Consider the following 10,875-nt stretch of genomic DNA (forward strand, 5'->3'; position numbering starts at 1 on the left):
AAAGTGGGTGTGGCTTAGACAGTTAGGGGGAGTGGCTTGTATCAAAGTGGGAGTGGCTTGTATCAATGTGGGTGTGGCCTGTATCAAAGTGGGAGTGGCTTAGACACTTAGGGGGAGTGGCTTGGATTAAAGTGGGTGGAGCTTGTATCAAAGTGGGTGTGGCTTAGACAGTTAGGGGGAGTGGCTTGTATCAAAGTGGGTGGAGCTTGTATCAAAGTGGGTGTGGCCTGTATCAAAGTGGGAGTGGCTTAGACACTTAGGGGAGTGGCTTGTATCAAAGTGGTTGTGGCTTAGACACTTAGTGGGAGTGGCTTGTATCAAAATGGGAGTGGTCTGTATCAAAGTGGGAGTGGCTTAGACACTTAGGGGGAGTGGCTTGTATCAAAGTGGGAGTGGCTTGTATCAAAGTGGGTGGAGCTTGTATCAAAGTGGGAGTGGCTAAGACACTTAGGGGGAGTGGTTTGTATCAAAGTGGGAGTGGCTTGTATCAAAGTGGGTGGAGCATGTATCAAAGTGGGAGTGGCTTAGACACTTAGGGGGAGTGGCGAAGTTTCGGATCTCTAGTTGACTCAGGAGGGAAGTTATCAAATTATGGCCACAGGGGGCGCCACACCGAGTTGGGGGTTCCATATGTCTCTCGGTGGGGCCGAGCCGAGTCGGAAAATATCTGAACCGTGTCTGTGGCACCTACGGTTGCGACGCTAAAGTCCTTTAACCTTTAATGTCACACTAGGCCGAAAAGCCTGAATTAAAGTGCTGGGGTACGTTTGGGCCCAGGGAACGGGCTGCGAAAGAGTCACACTCACCAAACTTGACACACTCCTTCCCCTTCATGGGACATTGTACCATGTCAACTTTCACCCTCCTAGGCCATTCCCTAGAGGCCCTGCACGCGACTACGCGGAAAACTGTAGGGACGTTCTAGTGCTTGGAAAGTGCCGTTTGGAAAAAGACATCTTCTCACACATACAGGCACACGACAAGTACAACATGTTGCATTTTCATGCCATTAGGCAACTTGCTTCCTAGCATAGCAGGTCCCCCTATAGCAGTCGCGTATAAAAACGCCTCTTCTTCATGCCTCTTCTTACATCGCTTGCATATTAGTGGCTAAATGTAGGTAACTACGTCACACTACGGCAAACTTCTTAAGTAACAATTCATCCCATCTACTATAGAAGATAAGGGGTAAAACATGTAGAACATGTGAGCCTTACTGTACTGTACAGTATGTCCCTTTCTCTCTCTAAACCCCCCATCAAATCCCATAAATACAAAAACATGAGTTTAAATAATGTTTATTGTTGTCTCTCTAATGATATTTTGAATAACAACAAAACAGCAAAATGCAATGCAATACAAAAATAAATTAAGACAAAATAAAACTCAATTTAAAACAGTAAATAAAAGTCTGACACATTTGAGATGTGCTTAATAATAGATAGATAATGTTGGACACGGTACAACAATGTTCAATGTTCCAATAGACCAACATGGCATTCAAAGCTTAAAAACATGGCTTTGCATATTGTGCGTTAATATGTTATTGTTAAATAACACAGACATCAATTTGGATCATCACATACATTCAAAACTAGAGAGGAGCAGCTAATCTGTTGGAAGATTATTCCTTCCACATTCTTGAATTCATTCATTCAAGATTATTCAAGTGTACTGTAATTCTATGTTCAGTCTGCAAGGATGCTAAGATTTGAAGTTGGAGGATTTCTATCTTATTTTTTATTTATTTCTTTATAGGAGATCAGACAATAGTTTGAAGAAACATATACTTCTACTCCTGAAGTATAGAATATTTCTATTCCTGGTTTTATTGTGTTGTAGTTTATTTACGATTGTTTTTATGTTCAGAACTTGCATGACTTGCGCTATATTAATAAAGTTTGATTGGTTGAATGATCCTGTATCATGCACAAAGGCTCGTTTTAAAAGTTTCTTTACTTTTAAAATGAGATAGCTAAAATAAAATATTCTAGAATTATTGTAGAATTATCACTATGCTATTGACTTTCGAGTGCCAAATCGCTCTTTCTTTTGCTCTCCCCCATGTCACTCTCTTTCTCAGTCCATCTTCACAGCTGTTTCACCCTATGCTCTAGGAGCTCCAGCTGTCTAGCGATCTCGTTGGGCAGGTCGTCGTTCACCTGGGTGTCAAAATAGGCCCTGATCTCCTCCACTTCCTTCTGCCAGAACCCTCTGGACAAGCCAAACAGCTCCTCTAGGTCCACACTGTCTCCCAGCCCCTCCAGGTTGAGGGACCCCTGGGAGGGCATGTAGCCCACTGCAGAGGGCATGGCTCCAGCCTCGCCGCTCATCCGCCGGAAGATCCACTCCAGAACCCGGATGTTCTCCCCGAAGCCAGGCCAAAGGAACCCACCAGACGCGCTCTTGCGGAACCAGTTGACATGGAAGATCTTGGGCAGCTTTGCATGGGCCCCCTCTGCCATGCTCAGCCAGTGAGACAGGTAGCGGCCGAAGTTGTAGCCGAAGAAGGGTCGCATGGCGAAAGGGTCGTTCATGATCACCTTGCCTGGTGGGACGGAGAGAGGACAAAGCTTGTGAAAACCATTCTCCAAATGGCAGTTATTATAATTACTTATTATTAATTATAGATATATTGCAATTTAGTGAAATTGTTACCAGATTTGAATTTGTGCTTTTTGTCCAACTTCGACTTTCTAACTGTGTCAACCAATTACATTGTCTTGAAGATGATTTGGTTTCAGTTCAAAGTTGAACTCACCTTGGTGTTCAGCAGCAGCTGTGGCCTCTGACCTCATGGCTGCTCCAACAAACACACCATGCTGCCAGTTGAAGGCCTCGTAGACCAGAGGGACACCTAGAGAGAGAGAGAGATAGAGATCTGTCAAAATCATAATTTCTAATTATTGCAGAGAGAAACTTCGCTGTTCTATTTTATTATGAGTTGGATCCATCCATTTTGCACCAAAGGTTGAATTAAATTATATTATATGCTATTTAATTCTATTCTACTCCATAATGCTATCACCCCTCACCTTCAGGCCTGCGCCCCCCAAAGATAATGGCCTCGATGGGAACGCCCTCAGTGGACTCCCATTGTGGGTCGATGATGGGACACTGACTGGCTGGAGTGCAGAAGCGGGAGTTGGGGTGGGCACATGGTTCACCTACAGAAGAACAAACAAAGAACAGGGCTAAATCACTATACACATCTGCGTAGGCCGATGCTAACAGGGCTAAATCACTATACACATCTGCGTAGGCCGATGCTAACAGGGCTAAATCACTATACACATCTGCGTAGGCCGATGCTAACAGGGCTAAATCACTATACACATCTGCGTAGGCCGATGCTAACAGGGCTAAATCACTATACACATCTGCGTAGGCCGATGCTGCATTCAAGTTGAGCATCATTCCATTTAAATTCAGTCAGTCTATCCAGGATGTGAAACCAAGAATTTCAACAGTTACTGAGACTAAGAGTAACTGACACAAATGAACTCAAATACAATTTACAGGGTTCCTACAAGTTTCAACAAGTCAGATTTAAGACCTTTTTAGACCTCTTTGGATAGAATTTTGGACCTATTCGCGACACCATATGATAGCTTTTTTGTCATCCTCGCTGGGTCACGTTGCACACAGCTCTTTGATAAGGCACCTTAGGCACCCCATGTTAACTTCCTGGACTATCTTTCTATTCTCTAATTGCAGATAGATTCTGTATCTATCCAGGATGTGAAACCAAGAATTTATACATCCGAGTTGAAACTAAATGGTGTTCTGAACTGCATTTGGAAATGTGATTAATCTCCTGTCTGTATTGAATGGACTGAAATGCCCACAGTGTAGATCAGGCTGGTGTGCCCACAGTGTAGATCAGGCTGGTGTGCCCACAGTGTAGATCAGGCTGGTGTGGGGACAAGCCTTTTCTGTATTGAATGGACTGAAATGCCCACAGTGTAGATCAGGCTGGTGTGGGGACAAGCCTTTTGGGGACCACTAAGCTAGTGGACACCTACCGTCTTGGGGAGACCAAGGCCTGCCCTTCCAGGAGGTGATGGTGACTCCCTCAGGGAGCTTCTCGTCCATGCCCTCCCAGTAGACACCGCCATCGCTGGTCTCTGCCACGTTGGTGAACACAGTGTTCTTGCAGATGGTCTCTATAGCGTTGGGGTTGGTCTTGGCAGAAGTGCCAGGTGCCACACCAAAGAAGCCGTTCTCTGGGTTGATGGCTCTAAGATTACCTGCAGACAGATGTTGAAGGGCATTACTATCACAGTTGAGCTTTTAAAATATTTGTTTAATGTTCACCAGATGAATTATCCTAAAGCAATTTACACTTAACATTAAGTTAACAACTTGTAAGGATCATGCATTCGTGGAATGAGTAACACAGCTAAACGTGTGGGTAGCGGACCAAAATCCCCTGCAATGTTCTTCTGTTGGTATTCACTCTCGTTTTGAGCTTCAAGTGCTGGCAGGTGTATGTCAGTCACAGGTGTGTGACTGGCACCTGATTGGCACCTAATTGACAGGAATGATATTCTGGGGCCAGTGGCGATCCCATATCTCCAGAATCTGGGACCTAAATCCTCCAGGATGACAACGCTCGCCCCCACAGAGCCAGGATCATCACAGAGTACCTCCAGAATTTTGGAGTAGAGAGGATGGAATGGCCTGCCGTGAGTCCAGACCTCAACCCAATTCAACAATTGTGGGATCACCTTGGGCATGCTGTACGTGCCAGAGTGACCGCAACCATGTTGGCTGACTTGCGGCAAAGACCAGGCTGGTGACCAGCATGAGGAGGAGGTGCCAAGCTGTTGTGACTGCGTATGGATCTTCCAAACGCTACTGAGGTCCCTGACAGTGTAAAATGAATAAAGTGTAAAATGAATAAAGTGTAAAAATGGCCAATATGTGTTGTTCTTTCCTTATTACTGTGAGAGTGCAATCATCCAATCCACCAAGCAACTCAAAACGAGAGTGAATACCACCAGAAGAATATTGCAGGGGATTTTGGCAAATATTTTTGGGCCGCTACCCACACGTTTAGCTGTGTTGCTCCTTCCATGAATGCATGATCCTTACAAGTTGTACCTCGTTGTAAAGGTGACTAATCAGGCTTTCCAACAATATAAAATACAATACCAATTGGTATTATTAAAGGGGAGGAATAATCGACCGAAATACAATTTCCAAACTTTTTTGAGGAGTTTAGTATGTCAATGTGTTCAGTATGTGTTTGCCAACAACTGTGGTATTAGGAGCTCCATGCTCCCGCCCAAAGGATCAGTAGAACCATATTGTAAACGTAACAGAGAACTTAAATGCCAGAGATCTCCTGTATCTAACATTTATGACTGGGAGAGAGAGTTCATCTTAGTTTTTAAATATGCTGTATCTTACAAACTGTATCTTACAGACAAAACTCTTCAATGAATCAGTGAGGCAAAAACTTCCCTTCATAAGAGGCAAGCTCTTACCTTCATCGTCAAACTTCATCCAGGCGATGTCATCGCCAACACACTCGATCTTCCAACCAGGGAGTGTGGGACTGAGCATGGCCAGGTTGGTTTTACCACAGGCACTAGGGAAGGCAGCTGCAATGTACTTCTTCTGACCAGCAGGGTTTGTAATGCCAAGGATCTGGACAACAACAAAGAGTCAAGTTATCGCCTGGTCCTTTCGCATTAAACAAGCTACTGCAACAATTCTGCCAGTTCCCCCCCAGCCACTGTGGACAATCACATTTAGCCTTTGCACTACTGCTGGTTGCACACACTACGTTTGCACATACCTCTTTTTGATATAGTCTCTATTCATACACCTGTACATACCATACTGTACATAGATACCTTAACTGTACATAGCTCATAACTGTATAACTACCGTACTTGCCATACTGTACCTATCACTGTCATGTTTTATATCATGTTTTATCACTATTTGTGCTTCTGGTTGGATACTAAACTGCATTTCATTGTCTGGTACTTGGTACCGTCTGGTACTCTGCAAAGACAATTACATTTAAATGTAATCTAATCTAATCTAATTCCATAGCTATGTTATCTATCTTTATTAGGATCAAGCGTTAACTATAATTCCATAGTTGTTATCTATCTTTACCAGCATGTGTTCGGCCAGCCAGCCCTCCTCCATGGCGATGCGGGAGGCGATACGGAGAGCGAAGCACTTCTTCCCCAGCAGGGAGTTCCCCCCGTAGCCGCTCCCGAAGGACACAATCTCTCTGCGGTCAGGAACGTGGGCGATCAGGGTCTGCTCTGGGTTGCACGGCCAGTTATTGACCAGAGGCTCTGAGAGAGAGAGAGAGAGAGAGAGAGAGAGAGAGAGAGAGAGAGAGAGAGAGAGAGAGAGAGAGAGAGAGAGAGAGAGAGAGAGAGAGAGAGAGGTTGGACTTCGATCTTAGATTACAGTAAATAGCCATATATCCCTTGATTTAATTCATGTTCTTTGTTATTTTGAGTGGCAACAAATGAGTTCTCACTTTTGAGCGGCAGTGGGCATCCCACAGAGTGGAGACAGCGTACAAAGTCTCCCCCGCCCAGTGCGCTGAGCACAGTGTTGCCCATGCGGGTCATCACCCTCATACTGGCCACCACATAGGGGGAGTCAGTCAGTTCTACTCCAATCTTAGACAGGGGTGAACCCACTGGCCCCATGCTGTAGGGAATCACATACATGGTACGGCCTTGAAAAGAGGGAGGTAGAGATTATTTGTATTAGTAGGTGCACTAGTGTGTGAGAGATTAAGCTCAATGTGCTCAATTCTATTTTCCTTCATGTATCATTACTAGACAGGCTGGTGAGTAAAATCTAAACAGCTACCTTTCATGCACCCGGGGAAACGCTCGTTCATGGCCTTGTCGAACTCCTCCGGAGACATCCAGCGCCCGAGCTGGCTGACGCCGCCTCCTCGCGGGGACGGCACGGTGTCCTTCTTGTCCCGAGTCACGATGACCGTCTTACTCTCGATACGAGCCACGTCTTTGGGGTCTGTCCTCGCCAACCAGCTGAGGGGGAGAAACCACACCGTTGTATCATTGTTCAATATATCATTCATCATTCACTGTGTATCAACTGTCACCATATTTGTCTACTGTAATGTCCCCAAGATGTGGAGGAGAATATACTTATATACCTAGACCTACATATAATACAGCATAATGTAGCGTGAGTGGCGGTCTAGCGATCTGGCAATGCAATTCGATTTTACTGAAATATTCCAGGAACATGTGGTGTTTAAGTATAACCCACTCATTTTGCACATCAAGTCTAGTTAGTTTGCTTCTTCGGCCCTTCCCTTCCCAGCACAGTAGACTATTTAGTATCAAAGAATCAGGGGGCCCAAAAACCTTAACACATCACCTCCCCATCATTGAAACTGTATGTGAAGGTAACCTACCAGTTCTCGTACTTAGTCAGCTTCTTGATCATGCCCTGCTCTTCCAGCTGGGCCAAGATGGCGTTATTCTCCTCATCTGAGCCGTCACAGATGTGCAGAAAGTCTGGTTGGCACAGTGCCATGTTGCTCTCTACAAACTCCCTGACAGCTGGACTGAGCACTCCCAGGTCCCCTTGTAGCACACAGACGCCCGCCTGGTTTTGGGGCTGCAGCTGAGGAGGCATGGTTCTGCTGGCTGTGTGTATGTGTGTGTGTGTGTGTGTGTGTGTGTGTGTGTGTGTGTGCGTGTGTGTGTGTGTGTGTGTGTGTGTGTGTGTGTGTGTGTGTGTGTGTGTGAGAGAGAGAGAGAGAGAGAGAGAGAGAGAGAGAGAGAGAGAGAGAGAGAGAGAGAGAGAGAGAGAGAGAGTGTGTGAGAGAGAGAGGAGACAGATGGTTGGGATATGTTAATTGGGAAAACACTATACTAGCTTGCAGTCATCTTATTATGTTGTTCAATAATCCAATAATAGTTTTAGCTGTAGTGAGACAGTAAGATAAGATCCTCCATAATTTAATACAAAGTAGTATGTTTATATTATGGTATTAATGATGTATAAAACTGCATAGTAATAAACTAGCAGACAATCATCAGCAGACTATCAAACAATAAATTGTGGGGAAAAAAATAGTGTCATAAAACATTGATAGAATTAATTTAATATAATACAGGGGCCTCATTTATAAAAAAAAGTACTTGAACGTCATCTTTGACTTTCACGTAAGCACATTTTTTCTAAACGGACGTAAGCATTATTTATAAAACGGGCTGAGATGGTTTAAAGTTGCGTACGTGCTTCCTTCTATAAATACCAAATATACTTGGAATTGAACGCAGGTGAATGAGGTTTGTATTAACGCCTGTGATAGAGGCTCAATTATAGCGGCTGAATTAAGACAAGTGCTATAATATAGGATAGGCGTTTGTCTGGAAGCGGGAGAGGGCAGAGAAGGGTGGCTAATCGGTAAGTTGCGTTTGTAACGTTTGATCATGACAACTAACCAGGCACATGCTTATACTCAGTAGGCTACTCAAGTTGTAAAAGAAAATCATGGGAGGTGGTGGATTTTATCATATGAGGACAATTTTAGCATCCCCTCAGCGTCAGTAACTTCAGTGTCAGTGACTTTAAAATGTCATTGCATGTGTGCGTGCCCCCTCGCACCTTGAAATAGCAGTAATACCACGTTCATTGATAAATGACATAACGTATGGAAAGAGGGGAGGGCAGTTTTAGAAGGGGGACGATTTTGACTGTTTTCATCCCGCCTCAACTCGAGTGCTGCTTAGGCCTATACTGTAATAATATAATGGTCTTATTCTTATCAGGTGACATTGAAAACATGATTGCGAACTCCCTTTGCGAACTCCCTTTGCGCACTAGGCATGTTGAAGGGGAGATAGGCAGCTCCGGAGGGATATAAAGAAAGACTGAAATACAATCATAAACAGCAGTTCCCTTTAAATCTTGAATTAAACTCATTTTCTCTGCAGATAACAACATCGTTAATTTTATTACGAGCCACTTAAACTTCGCATGAATTACAGTAGGAAACGTTTTTCCAGTGCGGCTCACATGCCTGTAATAACTCCGCATAACCAGTAGGTAATGTGCGTAGAGCTACGATCGTTTCCACGGTCAAATTGACTCACGTTGAAATTGTATAAATCACTACGTTGACGTGGTTTTCTACGTACGACACGGGTAAGATCAACATTTGATCTAAGCTAAGCACGTTCTATAAATGAGGCCCCAGGTCAGATAAATGTCAAATCCATGCACTTTGTTTCATCACAAAAGCAACTAAGGAATAATGCAGAAAAATAAATAAAAAGTATTGCAGAGAATATTACAGTACCTTTTCTTCTTTCTTAAAAAGGGGAAAAAAGAGGTTAGCTGATGCCCATCAATTCAGTCTTGTTAGGTACTGATGGTTGTTCACTAGTGGGAAGTTCCTGAGTGGTAACTAGTGACTGGAGTCTCCCTTTTATACTTTGGGAATGTTTAAGGGGAAGAAGGCAGGGGCCATGAACTTAAAGATGTCCACTTCTTGGGAAACACTGACAGTCATGAGTTAATCAGTACTCCACCGAAAATACGTAGTTAACTGAGTTAATCATTCAACTGAACAATATTATTGTTCCTTCAAACTGGAAAATAATTGATAATACACCAGTGGATGCAAATAACTGTTACGTTTGAAGAGTTTAAACTTTGACCGACATCACAAATTATGCAATAACTGAGATAAGAGCACCCCTCAGTGGCGTGTTGGGTTGTTCTTTGGCCTGTTGGAGGCTCACCCAAGATGGATAATGATTTCAGTAAAATGTGGATGCCTTTGGGCACCTAAATGCTGACCATGTTTGAATAAACAGTATGAGTCTACATATTAGAAACAACTGTAGATAGAATTAGAGAGTAACAATATACACTCATGAAATATCTATAATAATTTGAACTCTTTTGCGCTTTATCTATTCAATTCACTTCAACACAATTGTATTTGTACCAATTAGAGTTAAGGACTACAGCAGTGCTAAATTACCAACAACATTTATTTTTTACTATTTGTGCTAAATTGTGACTTGTCTTATTTGTCTCCCACAACTTGTCACGTGTCCAGTTGTCTCACTTATGTCTAGTAGCTATTGTCACTTTGTGTATCTTGATGTTGTCTTATTGCCTTATTTGTCTTTGTGCTGCAATGTCAAGGAACCGAAGCCTATTTCCCCCAAAGCAATCAGACTGTCACCCCCAAACCAACCGCAAAAATAAGCACATTTTATAACTTCTTGCACACTGGATTACTTGTACATTACTTGACTACATAACTACTTGTACTACATAACTACTTGTACTGTATTATATTGCGTTTTACCATCATTGAACTTTGTACAGCATTTTGCACTATAGAAGCAGACTGTCGATTACTTTACTTTTAATTTATTTTAAAATAATTGTACTGTCTTACACTTTTGTAACGTAACAATAATACTTGAAACTTGAAACATGAAACATACAGAGGCTTCAATTTCACTTCTTGAGAACAAAGTGACAATACTTTCTAGGATATAAGACTTGGGGTTAGAAGTACAGTCAGTCTTTTATGAGGTATTAAAAAAATATGTACGACATTGTGAAGAAATTAACAAACTTAAGATTCTCAAACTAAATATATGGGCAAACAAGAGTGGTCTATCTCCAACCATGTACAATGATTACTGTCCTTCTTCTGATAAATCCATAGCCCCACATCAGAGACATACAGAGATCAATCATTAGATTAGATTAGATTTTATTGTCACTGCAGAGTACAAGTACCAGACAATGAAATGCAGTTTAGCATCTAATCAGAAGTGCAAATAGTGATATAAAACATGATATAAAAAAACATCACGATAT

The 10,875-nt window shown here is 42.8% G+C and overlaps 1 protein-coding gene across 1 annotated transcript; it reads right to left on the reverse strand.

Annotated features, from left to right (window-relative positions):
* Positions 1-1,282: 1,282 nt before the first annotated feature.
* pck1 (phosphoenolpyruvate carboxykinase 1 (soluble)) lies at positions 1,283-9,425 on the reverse strand. Its single transcript, XM_080545890.1, has 10 exons — positions 9,329-9,425; positions 7,433-7,667; positions 6,856-7,040; positions 6,515-6,718; positions 6,136-6,323; positions 5,493-5,655; positions 4,026-4,250; positions 3,036-3,167; positions 2,762-2,857; positions 1,283-2,548 (listed from the first exon to the last, which is right to left on the reverse strand). The coding sequence occupies exons 2-10, from the start codon at positions 7,654-7,656 to the stop codon at positions 2,091-2,093; spliced, it is 1,875 nt and encodes a 624-aa protein (XP_080402016.1). The 5' UTR covers positions 7,657-7,667; positions 9,329-9,425; the 3' UTR covers positions 1,283-2,090.
* Between the last annotated feature and the right edge of the window lie 1,450 nt (positions 9,426-10,875).

This window comes from Nansenia antarctica (genome assembly GCF_963989245.1).
Source record: "Nansenia antarctica genome assembly, chromosome: 15".
Taxonomy (NCBI): Eukaryota; Metazoa; Chordata; class Actinopteri; order Argentiniformes; family Microstomatidae; genus Nansenia; species Nansenia antarctica.

Excerpts from the sequence above, each read along its gene's own strand:
- pck1 (XM_080545890.1), bottom strand. The coding sequence starts at position 7,656 with ATGCCTCCTCAGCTGCAGCCCCAAAACCAGGCGGGCGTCTGTGTGCTA. Across the intron at positions 7,041-7,432 it reads CTGACTAAGTACGAGAACTG|CTGGTTGGCGAGGACAGACC; the intron begins GTAGGTTACCTT and ends TCTCCCCCTCAG. Across the intron at positions 3,168-4,025 it reads GCCTTGGTCTCCCCAAGACG|GTGAACCATGTGCCCACCCC; the intron begins GTAGGTGTCCAC and ends GTTCTTCTGTAG.